This window comes from Oncorhynchus kisutch, linkage group LG24 (genome assembly GCF_002021735.2).
Source record: "Oncorhynchus kisutch isolate 150728-3 linkage group LG24, Okis_V2, whole genome shotgun sequence".
NCBI classification, from domain to species: domain Eukaryota; kingdom Metazoa; phylum Chordata; class Actinopteri; order Salmoniformes; family Salmonidae; genus Oncorhynchus; species Oncorhynchus kisutch.
In genome coordinates, this window is record NC_034197.2 from 21067760 (window position 1) to 21087689 (window position 19930).

General features: G+C 42.4%; 1 protein-coding gene across 2 annotated transcripts; it reads left to right on the forward strand.

Moving 5' to 3' along the window:
* Window positions 1-1484: 1484 nt before the first annotated feature.
* LOC109869259 (AMP deaminase 1) lies at window positions 1485-18381 on the forward strand. 2 transcript variants are annotated; one of them, XM_020459270.2, is made up of 16 exons: window positions 1485-1625; window positions 5651-5662; window positions 6538-6703; window positions 8901-9066; window positions 9667-9832; window positions 9950-10172; window positions 12228-12357; window positions 13128-13322; window positions 13566-13697; window positions 13784-13947; window positions 14219-14345; window positions 14581-14744; window positions 14896-15016; window positions 15132-15305; window positions 15517-15627; window positions 17870-18381. In XM_020459270.2, exons 1-16 carry the CDS (start codon window positions 1604-1606, stop codon window positions 18023-18025), a joined length of 2229 nt encoding a protein of 742 aa, XP_020314859.1. In that variant the 5' UTR covers window positions 1485-1603; the 3' UTR covers window positions 18026-18381. The 2 variants fall into 2 exon arrangements, with proteins under 2 accessions (XP_020314859.1, XP_031659847.1); XM_031803987.1 differs by lacking the exon at window positions 5651-5662.
* Window positions 18382-19930: the final 1549 nt, after the last annotated feature.

The window sequence follows — 19930 nt, forward strand, 5'->3', positions numbered from 1 at the left end:
TTTTCAAGGTTACTCAAAATACATTTCAGAATGTTTTGTTTATTCTCAATATGTCCTTTATGTTGTAAAAATATCTTGTCAGATTGGTTTACTTTGCTGAGCAAGTTTAAGTCCTATTAAGCTATTTTGTTGAGTTTTGGCACCCTTTCAGAGTGTGACAGTGGGCGAAAGGAGAATATTTTATACTTCAGATTACATTATCTTTTCCTCAGTGAACATTTTCTTACATGTTTTAACCCTTACCCTGTCAGGGAGTGGAGGATGTCAATTCTGCAGTGCAAGACAAGCAGGACCATTGCATGATGGAAATGGATCCACACACCCATAAAATCATGCGATCTCAAATCAAATCAAATGTATTTATAAAGCCCTTACATCAGCTGATGTCACAAAGTGCTGTACAGAAACCCAGCCTAAAACCCCATACAGCAAGCAATACAGGTGTAGAAGCACAGTGGCTAGGAAAAACTCCCTAGAAAGGCCAGAACCTAGGAAGAAACTGAGAGAGGAACCAGGCTATGAGGGGTGACCAGTCCTCTTCTGGCTGTGCCCGTTGGAGATTATAACAGAACATGGCCAAGATGTTCAAATGTTCATAGTTGACCAGCAGGGTCAAATAATAATAATCACAGTGGTTGTCGAGGGTGCAACAGGTCAGCATCTCAAGAGTAAATGTCGGTTGGCTTTTCATCACCGATCATTCAGAGTATCTCTACCACTCCTGCTGTCTCTAGAGAGTTGAAAACAGCAGGTCTGGGACAGGTAGCACGTCTGGTGAACAGGTCAGGGTTCCATAGCCGCAGGCAGAACAGTTGAAACTGGAGCAGCAGCACGGCCAGGTGGACTGGGGACAGCAAGGAGTCATCAGGCCAGGTAGTCCTGAGGCATGGTCCTAGGGCGAGAGAGAGAGAAAGAAAGAGAGAAAGAAAGAACGAGAGAGAGAATTAGAGAGAGCATACTTAAATTCACACAGGACACCGTATAAGACAGGAGAAATACTCTAGATATAACAGACTGACCCTAGCCCCCCAACACAAACTACTGCAGCATAAATACTGGAGGCTGAGACAGGAGGGGTCGGGAGACACTGTGGCCCTATCTGACGATACCCCCGGATAGGGCCAAACAGGCAGGATATAACCCCACCCACTTTGCCAAAGCATAGCCCCCACACCACTAGAGGGATACTTCAACCACCAACTTACCATCCTGAAACAAGGCCGAGTATAGCCCACAAAGATCTCCGCCACGGCACAACCAAATGGGGGGCTCCAACCCGGACAGGAAGATCACGCCAGTGACTCAACCCACTCAAGTGACGCAAATGAGTGTGTGCTTTTGAACTTGTAACACCAGACCCTCACCCTCTCTCCCGCTATGTGTACTTGTCAGTGAGACTTGGCATGTTAAAACTTAAAATAGAGTGGTGACGCGGAATCCTCTGCCATGCATCCAGTGTGGGCACAGCAAGCTCTGGTTACACAGCGCAAGCACAGTTTCATATTGCATTGGAGAGGCAGAGGGCTCCACACTTCCCGCTACACCAGTCCAGTAGCTGACCAGCTTTGCCAGGCCTCAGGGATCGAGTTTGTGGAAGGGAACCATGCCTAAAGTCAATATGCCAGGTGAGTCGTCTGGTGGGTGCCACTGCCATTGTATTGACAGACTGCTGCCCCACTTCCAAGCCATGCCCAGGCCTGAGATTGTTGGTAGTCCTGTCATGCAGCATTGTAGCCAGTAGAACACAGATTTCCAGAGTGCAGTATTTTATATATGAAAACGTAGTTCTTTCGTAAATAGCCTTTATTCAAGTACAATGATTTCTCGCTCTAATCATAATCTTCCAGGGTTTATATTTATTTAAAAGCTTGTTATTAAAGGGTGACTGCACTTCCTGATTTAACCTAGTGTTTCAACAACGATCATTAAGAAATGCTAGCAAGTTCATTTTGCGTGACCTGGGTGGACTGGGTTTGCTTATTTTTGACCATTCCATTGGTCATCCTAAGGAGAGGTCTCTGCCCACCCGGGGCACCGGGCCATGCGAAGCGAACCTGCGTTGTCTTTTAACAGAAAACCACCACACATGTTAATAGGCAAAAGGGGGAATTAATTGTTGACATAATTGTAATCCAAACCAAATCCTCAAGTAAGTCATGAAGCAGTGACTAACCATACTCCGTTTTGGACGAGACTGACTTTATGACCAAAATTATCCTATTTACACTTTGTAGTACATTTTGACACTAGAATAAATGTTTGGCTCCTATCGATGCCACATAGGCCAGTAAAGGGCAGTTGACCTTTAATGGACTACCCATATTTTATTGTGAACGTCAAACTCTAAATATGTGTTGGTAACTCAAATTTGATGGTCACTTACCTCTGCTGATTTGTCCCCTCGTGTTTTATCAGAATCATTTTTCTTTCAGACAATTCATTCAGAAATGTTAATTGTAAAGATTTATACAGGATAAAAGTTCCTAATCTCAATTTGACTCAATATCAGAAAGCTTTGATATGTTGCCTGACAAATCCAGTCACACCAGGTCTTGTGGCATGAGCACAGACTAGCCAACTGTTCAGGTGATAAATTCCCATTGAGGCACTTGTTTGTCTGTTAGTACCACTCTGACGTTATAATTGGTGGGCAGAGAATTGGCTTGACAGCTTTAATACGAAGTCATTAAGGCGTAATTTGAACCTCTACCTATGGACAAGCAATCCAAAATTACAAAATACTTCAGAGTGTTGGGGAGTCTTCCCAGGTCCAGTATTTCTGTAACATATAGACATGACTATATGTTACATTGAACATGGATGTGGACCAATATGCATGTGGACAGTTGAAGTCGTAAGTTTACATACACCTTAGCCAAATACATTTAAACTCAGTTTTTCACAATTCCTGACATTTAATCCTCGTAAAAATTAGGATCACCACGTTATTTTAAGAATGTGAAATGTCAGAATAATAGTAGAGAGAATGATTTATTTCAGCTTTTATCTATTTCATCACATTCCCAGTGGGTCAGAAGTTTACATACACTCAATTAGCATTTGGTAGCATTGCCTTTAAATTGTTGAACTTGGGTCAAACGTTTCGGGTAGCCTTCCACAAGCTTCCCACAATAAGTTGGGTGAATTTTGGCACATTCCTCCTGACAGAGCTGGTGTAACTGAGTCAGGTTTGTTGGCCTCCTTGCTTGCACATGCTTTTTCAGTTCTGCCCACACATTTTCTATATGTAATACCTTGACTTTGTTGTCTTTAAGCCATTTTTGCCACAACTTTGGAAGTATGCTTGGGGTCATTGTCCATTTGGAAGACCCATTTGTGACCAAGCTTTAACTTCCTGACTGATGTCTTGAGATGTTGCTTCAATATATCCACATCGTTGTCTTTCCTCATGATGCCATCTATTTTGTGAAGTGCACCAGCCCCTGCTGCAGCAAAGCACCCCCACATGATGCTGCCACCCCCGTGCATCCTGTTTGGGATGGTTTTCTTCAGCTTGCAAGCCTCCCCCTTTTTCCTCGAAACATAACGATGGTCATTTTGGCCAAACAGTTCTATGTTTGTTTCATCAGACCACAGGACATTTATCCAAAAAGTACGATCTTTGTCCCCATGTGCAGTTGCAAACCGTAGTCTGGCTTTTTTAATGGCAGTTTTGGAGCAGTGGCTCCTTCCTTGCTGAGCGTCCTTTCAGCTTATGTCATTATAGGACTCGTTTTATTGTGGATACATGTGTACCTGTTTCCTCCAGCATCTTCACAAGGTCCTTTGCTGTTGTTTTGGGATTGATTTGCACTTTTCACACCAAAGTACGTTCATCTCTAGGAGACAGAATGCATCTCCTTCCTGAGCGGTATGACGGCTGCATGGTCCCATGGTGTTTATACTTGCGTACTATTGTTTGTACAGATGAACGTGGTACCTTTGGGCATTTGGGAAATGTTCCCAAGGATGAACCAGGCTTGTGGAGAACTACAAAAACAATTCTGAGGTCTTGGCTGATTTCTTTTGATTTTCCCATGATGTCAATCAAAGAGGCACTGGTTTTGAAGGTATGCCTTGAAATACATCCACAGGTACACCTCCAATTGACTGAAATGATGTCAATTAGCCTATCAGAAGCTTCTAAAGCCATGCAATGACTTTCTGGAATTTTCCAAGCTGGTTAAAGGCACAGTCAACTTAGTGTATGTACATTTCTGACCCACTGGAATTGTGATACAGTGAATGATAATTGAAATAATCTGTATGTAAACAATTGTTGGAAAAATGACTTGTGTCATTAGATGTAGATGTCCTAACTGTCTTGCCAAAACTATAGTTTGTTAACAAGAAATTTGTGGAGTGGTTGAAAAAAAGAGTTTTAATGATTCCAACCTAAGTGTATGTAAACTTCCGACTCAACTGTATGTGTGTGATGCCTTTTAAGCTGTGTTTAGACAAGTTGCCCATTTCTGATCTTCTGAGCTATTGTTATCCAAACATTATGTTAAACAGCTGGGTCATGTGATGTCTTCCTTGGAATACCGGTACTGAATAGAACTGTATCATCACCATCAGCACCCTGTAAGACTAACAAGTTACTGAGTGTCATTCTAATCATAAGAGGGCATTGCTGCCTAACACAAAATCTGCAGAATTGCTCCAGCAATGTATTCAAGGCATGGTCATGGCATTCCGCCAAGGTCTGGAATCCTTCCATAAGATCTCGAAGTAACTCCTTGTGTCTCCCAGTGGTGGCTCCTAGATAGGAGATGGCGTTGCGGAGCTGGTCCGAGTCTGCTGGGTCAGTCATGGCCAGTTCGTACTATCAAGGCTCAGGATAAGACCCAGATGTAGACAGTTCGATTCACAGATGTTTATTAACAAAATAGGGGTCAGGCAAATGACAGGTCAAGGGCAGGCAGAGGTCAGTAATCCTGGGCAGAGTCAGTAAGGTACAGAACAGCAGGCAGGGTCGGGGCAGGCAGAGGTCAGTATCATTTTGATTTTAGCTAGCATTGGCTAAATTTAACTTACGTTTTTAATAGCTGGTAAAAAACAAACAAACCATAGATTACAGTTAATCTTGGCCCATATGCTACTGTCAGGGGGAGGAACCATCTAACATTAAAAATGAACCAGTGTCTGACTGACCACTATTTTAGAACCATGACATACTGTTTTGCAATAACCTTAATTTAAACGTAACATGTTCCCTAAATATCGTGATTCATATTCTACCAAAAACAATGACCGGTTGCCTTACTTCTGTAAGTAATTTCATGCTTGTTAATTAATGTTTAACTTCGATAAACATCCATTGCCACTTTAGTTGATTTTGTTGTGTCTTTTCAGTCATGTTGTGATTCATTGTTAGTATTTCATCAACACATTCATGAGTTAACTCAATTGACTATCATTATGTTCATTATCTCATGCTGAATCCTTGGATGGTTACATGTTGCATCTCTAAATGGGAAAAGGGTTTTCCGTCGTTTGATCAAATAAAACAGACCAGGGAAGGGTGTCTCATTCATTTTAATGTGTATTAACATTATCGAACTCATTAATTTAATCCGTAACCTGACTTTTATTTTGTTTCATTGGTTGCCTTTTGGTTTATCCTCTTCTCTCCTGCTGTGGAATGCAGTATCAGGTCAAAGTAAGTATGAAGGGTGAGAAGAAGACAGCAATCCTAGAGTAGCCTGACCCTGCGTCTATGTCCCACCATTGAAATGTGTGACTGCCAACATTCATTCACTCACTTATTTGTCATAGAATAGAGTTTGCAGTGGATGCTAGACAAATTAATGAGTCAATAAATGTATCAGTCTGATGGCGAATGAGGTTTCTGGGCCTTGTTGAGTCCAGAGATACTCTGACTCCATGAACTAGATAGACCAAGAGTTTCTGCAGTTGTGTAGTATCACAGCCTTTTGTCTTGTTTGGCTCTAGAAGGCTGTTTTGTTTGTACTGTAGAAATTTGATGTATCAGTAGAGCAAGCCTTTGAGTGTTTATGTGAGTCGTCGGGCCCTATTGTTTGTGCTGGATTACTGTAGCTCTGTGTGCATGGAACCTTGTGTTACCAGTCCAAGCTAGTGATCAGAGCTGTGGGAGTTGACGTTGGACCAAGTTCTGCTTGGTCTTATACACACACAAAGCATGCGCTGCTGGAGAGTGTTTTCAACTGCAGTAAGGTATGTCTAATGTTTCCCTCTGTGGTACTACCTTGTTGTTTACAAGATCATTTCAACCAATAATTTAAATCATAATGGATTTGACCATCCTAGCTTTCTTGATCATTCACACCTGTTGTATCTATGCTGTTGATAGCTTGTTTCATGTTCAGTGCTTGTTTCAGGTCAGCGCTCCATGTTGTCCATTTCATTGCATCATGTCCTGTGTAGTGCACTTAAAAGCTTTTGGGAAACAAAATGTGATGTGGCATATGACATAAGAAAAGTGCACACTTAGTAACTTGCTATTACCTTACATCAAAACGGTGTTTGTAACACGTTTGTAAATGTTTCTGCCAGAGACCGATGAGCACATGCGTGCCTTTGCAGAGGAAGTCTTTGCATCTGAGACCAAAGGTGAGGGCGTCCGCGATGAGATTTCCTTGTTTGAAGAGCAAGATGACTGTCCCATCCTTAAACAGGAAATGGCCTACCACCTGCAGACTGAAGAAGATACTGAGAAACGGTGGGTATTAGCAGAGAGGAAGATGTGAAATAGAGGGTTTACTCCTGATAAAAGTGGACGCAGATGGCATTTCATCAACTTATATACACTACCGTTCAAAAGTTTTTCCTTGTTATAGAAAGAAAAGCACATTTTTTGTCCATTAAAATAACAGTGTAGACATTGTTAATGTTGTAAATGACTGTTGTAGCTGGAAACGACAGATTTTTTTAATGGAATATCTACATAGGCATACAGAGGCCCATTATCAGCAACCATCACTCCTGTTGTGTTAACTAATCGTTGTGTTAACGTTGTGTTAACTAATCCAAGTTTACCATTTTAAAAGGCTAATTGATCATTAGAAAACCCTTTTGCAATTATGTTAGCACAACTGAAAACTGTTGTTCTGATTAAAGAAGCAATAAAACTGGCCTTCTTTAGACTAGTTGAGCATCTGGAGCCTCATCATTTGTGGGTTCAATTATTGGCTTGAAATGGCCAGGAACAAAGAACTTTCTTCTGAAACTCGTCGGTCTTTTCTTGAACTGAGAAATGAAGGCTATTCGATGTGAGAAATTGCCAAGAAACTGAAGATCTCGTACAATGCTGTGTACTACTCCCTTCTCAGAACAGCGCAAACTGGCCCTAACCAGAATAGAAAGAGGAGTGGGAGGCCCCGGTGCATAACTGAGCAAGAGCACAAGTACATTTGAGTGTCTAGTTTGATAAAGCTCTGTTCTGTGAAGGGAGTAGTACACAGCGTTGTACGGGATCATCAGTTTCTTGTAAATTTCTCTCATGGAATAGCCTTCATTTCTGTGGTAAACACAGGCTTGGATCGTATACGTTTTGTTCTATGATCAACTTCATCAGATAACGTAACTATTTGTGAATTTTGAAGCATGTACGTAATTGTGAAAAGCACGTAAAGTACAAAGGCTTCATAATTCATAAAGGTCATGGTAACTGACTTATATTAAAGGACAAAACTTATAAGATTTCCTAAGCCTGTGTTAACCTCGGCGTTTATCTCAAAAACCATAGGAATGGCTGAACGAACCAGAGGTAACTCGTTTCCGGTTTTTAGGACTACAACAAGCTCTATGTCACGCTTGAATGGTGATGAACAAATTCAATTCAGTCAGTCGTTCTAATGACATTAGCTACCGCCAGCGACGTGATACAAATGCCCAGTGGGAAGCACTTCGAAAACAGACCTTTGCACTGGTCATTCGCACCAGCTTGTCGTTACGTTAGCTAATCAAATCAAACTTTATTTGTCACATGTGCCGAGTACAGCAAGTGTAGACCTTACTGTGAAATGCTTACTTACAAGCCCTTAACCAACAGTGCAGTCCAAGAAGAGTTAAGAAAATATTTACCAAACTAAAGTAAAAAGTAACACAATAACGAGGCTATTTACAGGGGGTACCGAGTCAGTGTGCTGTGGTACAGGTTAGTTGAGGTAATTTGTACATGTAGGTTGGAGTGTCAATGTAGCAGCAGTGTACAAAACAAATGGAGAGGGGGTGTCAAATTAAATAGTCCGGTGGCCATTTTATTAATTGTTCAGCAGACTCATGGCTTGGGGGTAGAAGCTGTTAAGGAGCCTTTTGGTCCTGGACTTGGCGCTCCAGTACCGCTTGCAATGCGGTAGCAGAGAGAACAGTCTATGACTTGGTGACTGGAGTCTGACAATTTTATTGGCTTTCCTCTGACACTGCCTATTATATAGGTCCTGGATGGCAGGAAGCTTGGCCCCAGTGATGTACTGGGCCGTATGCACTACCCTCTGTAGCACCTTACGGTTAGATCCCGAGCAGTTGCCATACCAGGCAGTGATGCAACTGGTCACGATGCTCTTGATAGTGCAGCTGTAGAACTTTTAATTGGCATGTCACGGTGATATCCAGATGGTGACCAATACAAGTTATTTCTCCCTCGCCGATTGAACTAAATATCACTTTATATTAGCAGTTTTATCTAGCGCCATGCTGCTGTTGTTGCCAAGCCAGCTAACCAGCATAAACTAACTAGCTGGGATGGGCTCATCAAGACGACGGTATGACTTACTGAACCGAATCCATTCGTCTCAGCTGGGTGACATATGTCATCAATTTGGGTGTACCAGGCATGTCCATATAGTCTCGCCCTTTACCTTATCACTAAATCCACGCTTTGTCACCTCTTTGTCACCTCCCCTGTCGCTCGGCAGTAAGAAGAGACTACAAAAGTGTCGCACCATGACTTTGCCTCAGTCCATGAGTGACCAGGCCAGGAAGGTGCTGGCCCCTGTGGCGGAGGTGTTGATGGACACCCCAACCTACCTAGAAGTGCCTGACTTCCAGAGAGTGGCCATCATTGGAGACTACGCCTCTGGGGTATTATATCTTAGCTATGTTGCCTATGTTTCTCTCTTATCCAGGTTAGACTTATTGAGATCAAATCCCCTTTGCAAGAGAGACCTGGTCCAACAGGATGGACCCGCTCATAAACTCATACATAACACACTATCTATGCTGCCTCCTCCCTCTCCCCCTCAAAAAGCAGCAAATGTCTTGTGGCTTGGGTGTGAACTTGACCACTATGGCTAGTGTGTGTCTCTGGGTCTGGGTCATTAACCTCTTGTAGGGAAGCCTCCCCAAGGAATAGATCCCTCTACACTGGAGACTAGGAGCCCACAGCAGATGCCTGGGTTTAAGTTTAAAAAATGTCTCTGACATTTACAGAGAGAAATCTTAAGGAGGACGTGGGGCCTGCTTATCAAACTGTTCACTTTCCCCTCTGCCAACTTCAGCATTACTACATAACCCACTTATGAATATTATCAAATTATTTGGTCCCATTGTAAACGGACAACTTGCTGACAATTATCCGTTTGTGTTAGATCAGTGATTACTTCAAGGGATGGAAGGATGCATTATTTTTTTTTAAGTATTGGAACAGGGCACTTATTCCATCATTCCCCTCGCTACTCATAGGTGACCATGGATGACTTTGAGCTTTCCTGTAAGGGTGTGTACCGTGCTCTGACCATCAGAGAGAAGTACATGAGGCTGGCCTACCAGCGCTTCCCCCTCACCACATCCCAGTACCTGAGGGACATTGAGGGAGAGCCCTTTATGCCTGAACACTCCGTGCAACCAGGTAAGTGAATTGGCTGGCAAGTGTGAATGTAAATGTCTGGGGTATGCATGCAGTAGTTTCTCGTGACAGATGATTACTGACAAGAAAGTATCTAACAGCTACCATTTTGTTTGCCAGTCTTCACATCCCCACCCAAGGAGGGCGAGGACCCCTTCAACACCAAGTGCCTGCCCGAAAACCTGAGCTGGGTAGCGCGTATGAAGGACGGTGTCATCTACGTGTACAAAGACGCAGCAGAGGCCGACCAACACAAACCCATCGAGAACATGCCCGCCCCCCACTACGAAACCTTCATCGACGACATGAACTTCCTCATTGCTCTGATTGCACAGGGCCCAACGTGAGTTTTACTGCACAATGAGAGGTCAACTCCAACCTAATCTCATGACAAGACACTTCCGGCCAAATGCGAAGAGTCTGGTGGACCAAAGCGGAAAACTTGGCCTTGGTTAGCCAATACAGAACTTATTCGATGAGGTCTAACGGCGGTTGGCATCCAATACATTTTGCATGACTGCCACCTACTAGACTGGAGTACAACTCCCTTATACTTTGCTTGAAAGAATAAATAAATAAAGTACCCTACCATCTAACACTACACTCACAAAAAATACAAATAATACAAAAGGACACCACACTTCTCTACTATTTAAATCTATGAAGTCCTACCTCAGGCCAACAACCTGAAAGGATGGGACACCACCACTTAACACACCCTGTAACTCTTCTGATGTCAAGTCTCGCACACCCAAATACCTCTCTGCAGCTGCCACCACAACCTCAATTTTCTGTGACATTCCATTCCTGCAGGACAGTTGATAACCATTGCTGTAAATGCAAAAAATCCAATCTTACGGAATAATATATATCACTTGTTGTCCTATCCTTCTGTACTGGTACAGATCTACTACTCACACCACTCCTCCCAGGATCCCTCCTCTTTGACCCATCTTCCTCTGCTTTCTTCACTGCCTCAGCATATGACAACTTCTGCATTACTCTAACCCTGGAAACCTCAACCTGCCTCTCTCACACAGGACATTTCTGACCCCCACCCCCATGGGCACCCCTACAATTAACACATACCACTACTTTCCCCAATGCTATACATTCCTTTGTTTCATGCCCTTCTGCATACTTCTCACACCTAGGAACCTCCCTCCTACACACTGCTGCCACATGCCCATAAGCTTGACACCTGTAACAACGTAATGTATTCAGCACAAAGGTTCGTACAGGATAACTTATACAGTGGGGCAAAAAAGTATTTAGTTAGCCACCAATTGTGCAAGTTCTCCCACTCCCAAAAGATGAGAGAGGCCTGTAATTTTCATCATAGGTACACTTCAACTATGACAGACAAAATGAGAAAAAAAATCCAGAAAATCACATTGTAGGGTTTTTATGAATTTATTTGCAAATTATGGTGGAAAATAAGTATTTGGTCACCTACAAACAAGCAAGATTTTTGGCTCTCACAGACCTGTAACTTCTTCTTTAAGAGGCTCCTCTTTCCTCCACTCGTTACCTGTATTAATGGCAGGTCACACCCATTGAATTCTGTTGTCATTCCCACTAAGCTAACTTTTAAACGTTGATGTTTTTACATTTTTTGTCATTTAGCAGACGTGCTTATCCAGAGCGACTTTGAGTGCATACATTTTCCTATTTGTTCATACGAGGCCCCCATGGGAGTCAAACCCACAACCCTGGCGTTGCAAGTGCCATGCTCTACCAACTGAGCTCACGGGACTATGTCCTATGCTTATCTGCACTTAGTCCAAGAATGTACTCTTAAGGAGTGTAGGCGAGCCTACCGTTACTCCTTAATAAGGTCCTAACTCTATAAAGGTGTGTAGTAATTGTTTTTAAAAAAATGATTTCTCGCTGATATCAAAGATATGTTCCACAAGCTATGCATGTTCATGTTCAGACAGAGCATCGAGCATTTTAACACATAAGTCTCCCTAGAAGAGGATACCTTCATCAATAGACGCTAAAGGTAGTTAGCATCTATGAATGTGGTAATATGTGCTGTATGCAATAACCTGGGAGCGAGGTTAACTCCAACCCAGCAGAGTCACAGTAGTGTGTATGTGGTGGCTTTTGATCCAACCCTGCTTAAACACTTGCATCAAGTGAGCTAGGCTGCGTTTACACAGGCAGACCATTTCTGATCTTTTTTTTCCATTCCACTAATTGGTCTTTTGACCAATCAGATCAGCTTTTGCCAATAATTGGGCAAAAGATTAGAATTGGGCTACCTGTATAAATGCAGCCTTAGGGCTTGTCTTGAACAAATAATCCAACATATGGACTACATATCACACCATGAAATGCCTAACAACTTTACAAGATCCACATGACATTTTTGTCTGTCTTTCCTGGGTGGCAGTAAGACATACAGTCACCGTCGTCTGAAGTTCCTCATGTCCAAGTTCAACGTGCATGAGATGCTGAACGAGATGGAGGAGATGAAGGAGCTGAAGCTGAACCCCCATAGGGACTTCTACAACTGCAGGAAGGTAGACAGCTGCCACCTTACAAAACATATTAGTATTGGCCTAGCTTATTAAACCTAAGACCTCTTGGTGTAATGGTTAAGGTGCTGGCTTAACACACATGCACAACCAGACATTGATTTATTGATTGGAAATTACAGAACAATTACTAGGATTTTCTGCCTGTAGCAACAATAGTGGATACTGCTGAAAATACCAGTAAAAGCAGGTTTTGGCAGGTAGTATACAGTTTGTCAGAGTGTACTTTTTGTAGCCGGTTAGGAGAATTAGATTAAAGTTAGGAAAATCAAATTTGGGGCATTTTTGGCAAAAAAACACATTTTTGGCATCAATTTGACATAAGCTGTATCCTCCCTAGTCATGAACGTAAAAGCACAGTGCCTCCATTTCTGCACCTAAAAGTAGGGCCCTAGACATGGTCAATCACAGAGCACATTCAACACTGAAAAGAACTGCCTGTAACAGGGAAATATTCACCCTGTTACACCAGTTTCATTGATAAAAATGACAGCAATAACAAAATTACAAAAAAGACCTTTCAACAGATATCTTATATTTGTGAATGCAAAAGACGTCTATGGGCTTTAGAGTAGGCTACTTTAACTTCCTACAACCTGGGTGCGACTTCCGCTTCTGCTCGCAAAGAGCAAATGTTGTGTGCTCTGCTCCCCCTGTTGTTCAAGCAGTGTCAGTACACCACAAAGAGAACTCATAATAACTTGTAAGTAACTCATAACTATATTTTCTCATAACTCCTGTGTGTGCTGTTGTAGGTAGACACCCACATCCATGCAGCTGCCTGCATGAACCAGAAGCACCTCCTGCGCTTCATCAAGAAGTCATACAGGGTGGACGCTGACCGTGTAGTGCAAAATATTAAGGGCAAAGATGTGACCATGAAGGAACTGTTTGCCAACCTCAACCTACACCCCTATGATCTCACTGTCGATTCCCTGGATGTGCACGCTGTGAGTCCTACCTCTAGCTAGCGTAGCGTTCAAATGGGAAATGCAGTCCTGTGGCCAAAGTGAAAGTGTGATACGACCTCCTGTGTAATAAAGTTCCCGGCCTCTTGGCAGAAGCCGTAGATTGCTTATATAGTCAAATGCATATAGTGAAACAATATGCAGCTTTGATATTTGTATTATTTTTCCATTGCCAGTGTGTACATTCCCTGGTCTTACATGCTTCTCTCACCCTCTTCTCTCAAGGGCAGACAAACCTTTCAGCGTTTTGACAAGTTCAATGCCAAGTACAACCCTGTGGGAGCCAGTGAGCTGCGTGACCTGTACATGAAAACAGAGAACCACATCGATGGAGAGTACTTTGCCAGGATCATTAAGGTTAGATTGCTATGCCTGAGTTAGTATCCCTTTTGTAAACACTGCTTAATTACAATCAGCTAATTCTCAATTTTTTTCGCACCCAGGAAGTGGCATCTGACCTGGAGGATGCCAGGTACCAATATGCTGAGCCCCGTCTTTCCATCTATGGCTGTAATCCGAACGAGTGGACCAAGCTCTCTGGCTGGTTCAACAAGCATAGAGTCTTCTCCCCTCAACTCAAGTGGATGATTCAAGTGCCCAGGATCTAGTAAGTTCTATCCCTCTGTTCATCAGTGAATGTACTTCCCTCTTTCTGTACCCTTTTTACCATTAGATTCTTCAGGAAGTGTTAGAAATACTTGTTTGGCAAACACAGTCAAAAATTATACTATTTTATGAGCGTCATGTTGGCACTCAAAGTAAAAAACAAAACCTGAACAGAATATATTTTTCAACGGCTCTCTAAATAATGATATTCGTGCATTTAGAATAATGTCTGACTAACTTCTAACTGCTCATTCTCTGTACTTCCACCTCAGTGACATCTTTAGAGGCAGGAACTTTGTGCCCCACTTTGGAAAGATGCTGGAGAACATCTTCATGCCTATTTTCCAGGCCACCATCGAACCCCACGCCAACCCTGAGCTCAGCATCTTCCTCAAGCATGTGAGTGAGACTGGCATGAGAGACCAGGGATAAAGGAGGTTTACATTTTATTTTTATAATTTCAAGGGGTATTTCACTCGAATGTCCTAATTCATGATTGTTCTCCAGCCTGGGAGAAATTAGATTTTTTAAATTTGACATTTTCAATCACTTTATAAAAAGAAAAATTGGTATGTCGAAAATGCATTGAATATCAAGGCAATCTCTTAATTCTCCATCTTTCTCTGTTCTGTAGGTGACAGGTTTCGACAGTGTGGATGACGAGTCCAAGCACAGTGGTCACATGTTCTGCACCAAGAGCCCCAAGCCAGAGGAGTGGGACATTGTCAAGAACCCCTCCTACAGCTACTACATCTACTACATGTATGCCAACATCACTATGATCAACCAGCTACGCAAGTGAGTATCACATGTCAAATCACAATCCACATGTCCTTCAAGAAATTGTTTCAGAAAAAGTAAAAATCAAACATGATATGTCATTATCAGTGTCTTAAGAGTGCATGGCCATCATTCTGTCTCTGAGTCTGTGTTTATGTTTGCTTCCTAGAGCTAGGGGAATGAACACCTTCCAGTTCAGGCCCCACTGTGGAGAGGCTGGAGCCGTCACCCATCTGCTGGCCTCCTTCATGACCGCTGACAACATCTCTCACGGCCTCAATCTCAAGAAGGTCAGTAACCTCTCCAAACAAAATAGCCTTCTCTCTTTGGCACCATCAACACATGACACAACTAACTCCTACGGTCTTAATGTTGATGTTTGTATTTAACACTCCCACCCAACAGAGCCCCGTGTTGCAGTACCTCTACTTCCTGGCCCAGATTCCCATTGCCATGTCTCCACTCAGCAACAACAGTCTCTTCCTGGAGTATGCCAAGAATCCTGTTCTGGAGTTCCTCAAGAAGGGCCTGATCGTCTCCCTGTCCACTGATGACCCTATGCAGTTCCACTACACCAAGGTGAGGCCAAACTGGGTTCCCGTCCGGTACTGTCTGTGTTGTGTAGGATGATATGTATGTTTGGGGCTCTCTTGGTTCATGTTGGTGCATTATGTGCCAATCAACTGACCTAGGGTGCCGTTCATTGGTTTAACCTTTAAGTTCAAAATGGCAATGGTTGATAGACAGTAAGCAAGATGCCCAGCTCACTCTGCTTTGACTGTGTCCTCAGGAGCCCCTGATGGAGGAGTACGCCATTGCAGCCCAGGTGTTCAAGCTCAGCACCTGTGACATGTGTGAGATCTCCAGGAATAGTGTGCTGCAGAGTGGCCTGTCTAATGAGGTAACAAACCCAACAGACGACAAACAGGATAAACACTACACTGCCTCAGAGACCCACAATTTATCCACACTGTGGCCTGAATTGTCAGTATATATATATACAGTTGAAGTCGGAAGTTTACATACACTTAGGTTGGAGTCATTAAAACTTGTTTTTCAACCACAACCACTAACAAACTATAGTTTTGACAAGTCGGTTAGGACATCTACTTTGTGCATGACACAAGTCATTTTTCCAACAATTGTTTACAGACAGATTATTTCACTTATAATTCACTGTATCACAATTCCAGTGGGTCAGAAGTTAACATACACTAAGTTGACTGTGCCTTTAAACAGCTTGGAAAATTCTAGAAAGTTATGTCAATGCTTTAGAAGCTTCTGATAGGCTAATTGACATCATTTGAATCAATTGGAGGTGTACTTGTGGATGTATTTCAAGGCTTACCTTCAAACTCAGTGCCTCTTTGCTTGACATCATGGGAAAATCAAAAGAAATCAGCCAAGACCTCAGAATAAAAATTGTAGACCTCTTCAAATCTGTTTCCAAACGCCTGAAGGTACCACGTTCATCTGTACAAACAATAGTACGCAAGTATAAACACCATGGGACCACGCAACCGTCATACTGCTCAGGAAGGAGATGCGTTCTGTCTCCTAGAGATGAACGTACTTTGGTGCGAAATGTGCAAATCAATCCCAGAACAACAGCAAAGGACCTTGTGAAGATGTTGGAGGAAACAGGTACAAATGTATCTATATCCACAGTAAAACGAGTCCTATATCGACATCACCAAAAACACTCACAAACCTTTACAGATGCACAATCGAGAGCATCCTGTCGGGCTGTATCACCGCCTGGTACGGCAACTGCTCCGCCCATAACCGTAAGGCTCTCCAGAGGGTAGTGAGGTCTGCACAACGCATCACCAGGGGCAAACTACCTGCCCTCCAGGACACCTACACCACCCAATGTCACAGGAAGGCCAAAAAGATCATCAAGGACAACAACCACCCGAGCCACTGCCTGTTCACCTCGCTATCATCCAGAAGGCGAGGTCAGTACAGGTGCATCAAAGCTGGGACCGAGAGACTGAAAAACAGCTTCTATCTCAAGGCCATCAGACTGTTATACAGCCATCACTACCATTGAGTGGCTGCTGCCAGCATACTGACTCTACTACAGCCACTGGAAAAATGGATGTAATAAATGTATCACTAGCCACTTTAAACAATGACACTTCATATAATGTTTACATACCCTACATTATTCATCTCATATGTATATACTGTACTCTATACCATCTACTGCATCTTGATGTAATGTATCACTAGCCACTTTAAACAATGCCAAGCCGAAGACACCATCCCAACCGTGAAGCACGGGGGTGGCAGCATCATGTTTTGGGGGTGCTTTGCTGCAGGAGGGACTGGTGCCTTTCACAAAATAGATGCCATCATGAGGTGGGAAAAGTATGTGGATATATTTGAAGCAACATCTCAAGACACCAGCCAGGAAGTTAAAGCTTGGTCTCAAATGGGTATTCCAAATGGACAATGACCCCAAGCATACTTCCAAAGTTGTGGCAAAATGGCTTAAGTACAACAAAGTAAAGGTATTGGAGTGGCCATCACAAAGCCCTGACCTCAATCCCGTAGAAAATGTGTGGGCAGAACTGAAAAAGCGTGTGCGAGCAAGGAGGCCTACAAACCTGACTCAGTTACACCAGCTCTGTTAGGAGGAATGTGCAAAAATTAACTAATTATTGTGGGAAGCTTGTGGAAGGCTCCCCGAAACGTTTGACCCAAGTTAAATCATTTAAAGGCAATGCTACCAAATACTAATTGAGTGTATGTAAACTTCTTATCCACTGGGAATGTGATAAAATAAATAAAAGCTGAAATAAATCATTCTCTCTACTATTATTCTGACATTTCACATTCTTAGAATAAAGTGGTGATCCTAACTGACCTAAGACAGGGAATTTTTACTAGGATTAAATGTCAGGAATTGTGAAAAACTGAGTTTAAATGTATTTGGCTAAGGTGTATGTAAACTTCCGACTTCAACTGTAAATATTTTTACCAAGACATGCCATGATTCATGGTTAATTTCAGGCTTTTCAAGCATTTTGTTACGTTACAATACACAATAAAGCAATGTGTTGGATTACACAACACTGTCGTAGACTGCCATGGCTACATTTCGTCTGAACCTTGTTGCCTTGGGTTTTTATCTACAGGAGAAGACTCACTTTCTGGGTGCCGACTATCTGAAGGAGGGCCCTGAGGGCAACGACATCCGCAAGACCAATGTCGCCCAGATCCGTATGGCCTATCGCTACGAGACACTGTGCTATGAGCTCAACCTCATCAAGGAGGGTCTGAAGACTGACTGATAAATCTTAGATTTAATGTTTTATGTTGACAGCCCCTGCTAAATGTATCGATTCTTTAAGACAAACCCTTATTGTGTACTAGTGTTCTCTCCATGGCAAACCACATGGTCTATTTATTAGAATGGGTCGTGTGCTTTTAGTGTTATCTCGTGGCTGTGTTCAACACCGTTAAATTTAACATATGTTTAATTTAACATAAATGTAACATATTCCATCTTTTCATTTAATTGGTTTCACTGGTCTTTTACTTGTTTATGTGAAAACACATTTCATGCTTAATGTGCTATATTGTGGGATGACACAATTACAATAAGGATTTAAAACAAATAAATAAAATGTCAAATGGTTTAATTTGATTTATGTATGAATCTCTTTTGTCAAACCAAACCATGACTGAATTGATTTGCTTAAATTGATGCCCTTGCCCCGTCAATTGCTTATTTCAGAGGGGATACAAATGACATATTCCTGTGATTGTGTCAATCTGCCTCCTCCATCCAGTCGTCGATGACAGCAGGAGCTGGTGACGTTTTAGCTCCCAGGATCAATATGGAGCCCCCTAAAAACTCTCACTTGGTTCGAGTTGTGCCACTAGCTAATTTTTTGGTGCCTGCTTATTCCTTGCTGTCCAAGATTGGTGGACGGTAGTTGGAAGAAAACATAATGTTTTGGTCTAAAATAAGACATTTTGGTGATACAGTAGTTAGCTATTGCTATCTTTAGCGGCTAATCAGCTAACTATGACTAGTGTGTGGCTAACTAGCGACTGAAATGGAACGCCCGATTTGGAAGGCATCGTGATTTGCTTCTGTGGGAAACAATTGTAATGAGTCAACTAAGACGGAACATTTAGGTAATACTGATGTCGAAAACTAAACCTAGGGAACAGGTCTAATTTGCTACTTACAGTACTTGATTTGCTATTTAAGAAGTTGGGTTTGCTGCAAGCGGACCTCGAAAGCAACACACTGGTAACGTTAATATATTTTCCTACGATTCAGTGGATTAAAAGTAAAGCAAAATATTAACTCAGAGATTAGGCGTTTTGCTTGGTGTCCCCGTTATCTGGTCTCATGTTTTATTTTGCTGATGAGCTGCTACTAATGATCAGTAACGTATTGCTGCTGATCCTGTCACAATCAATTAATAGAAAATGAGTGCTGGTGTTATTGAAAGAAAGTCCTAAGAATTATCTTAATTTCAGCTAATTCACCAACAAACCATGCACGGTGTGATGATTATATTTTTGTTGAGTTAATCTATGTAATTAAATATCCTGGTTAGGATAATCTTAATTGGATGTAAACAGCACAACTCCTCTCTTCATGAATTTACAAATAAATTATGGCAGGCCTGAGATCAGAGAGGTATACTACAAAGCAAGATCAATGAGTTAGCTATATCAAGGCCGGTAGATAGCGATATTGAGTCGTTTCATTTTACCGTAGAAACACATTATATGCAGCCGGCAATACATTCTTATCCCTAGTGGACCAGTTAGTACCTAAAACATTAAACGTTCAGGCTGCATAGGCTTCAATTTCCTCAGAAACTTTATTTAATGGGGATAAGAAAAATAAAACGGGGAAAATATTCATACTTTCCATATGAAACACCATTTCCAGCACCATGCTAGTGGCTAAATGTTAATTTCGGATGGTGTGCATCACGTTCAGCCAATCTGGTTGAAACTATCAGATCAAGGGTGCTTTTTCTTTTACACCTGCTGGTTGTAGCTAGATACTGTAACGACCCTGGGTTTAGCGGAAATCGACGCACGAGCATGCTTTTGCGGCACAGTCGATAGCGCGCCAGACCTCAGGCTAGAAGGTCAAGGGTTTGAGACCTGCTCCCTGCCTGTATCATTACAATACGTTTTGAGCAAAGATTATGGATATACTGACA

Coding starts and splice junctions, on each gene's coding strand:
- LOC109869259 (XM_020459270.2), top strand. CDS start 1,604: ATGCCTAAAGTCAATATGCCAG. Junction 13,948..14,218: donor ATTCAAGTGCCCAGGATCTA/GTAAGTTCTATC, acceptor CTTCCACCTCAG/TGACATCTTTAGAGGCAGGA. Junction 15,306..15,516: donor TGCAGTTCCACTACACCAAG/GTGAGGCCAAAC, acceptor CTGTGTCCTCAG/GAGCCCCTGATGGAGGAGTA.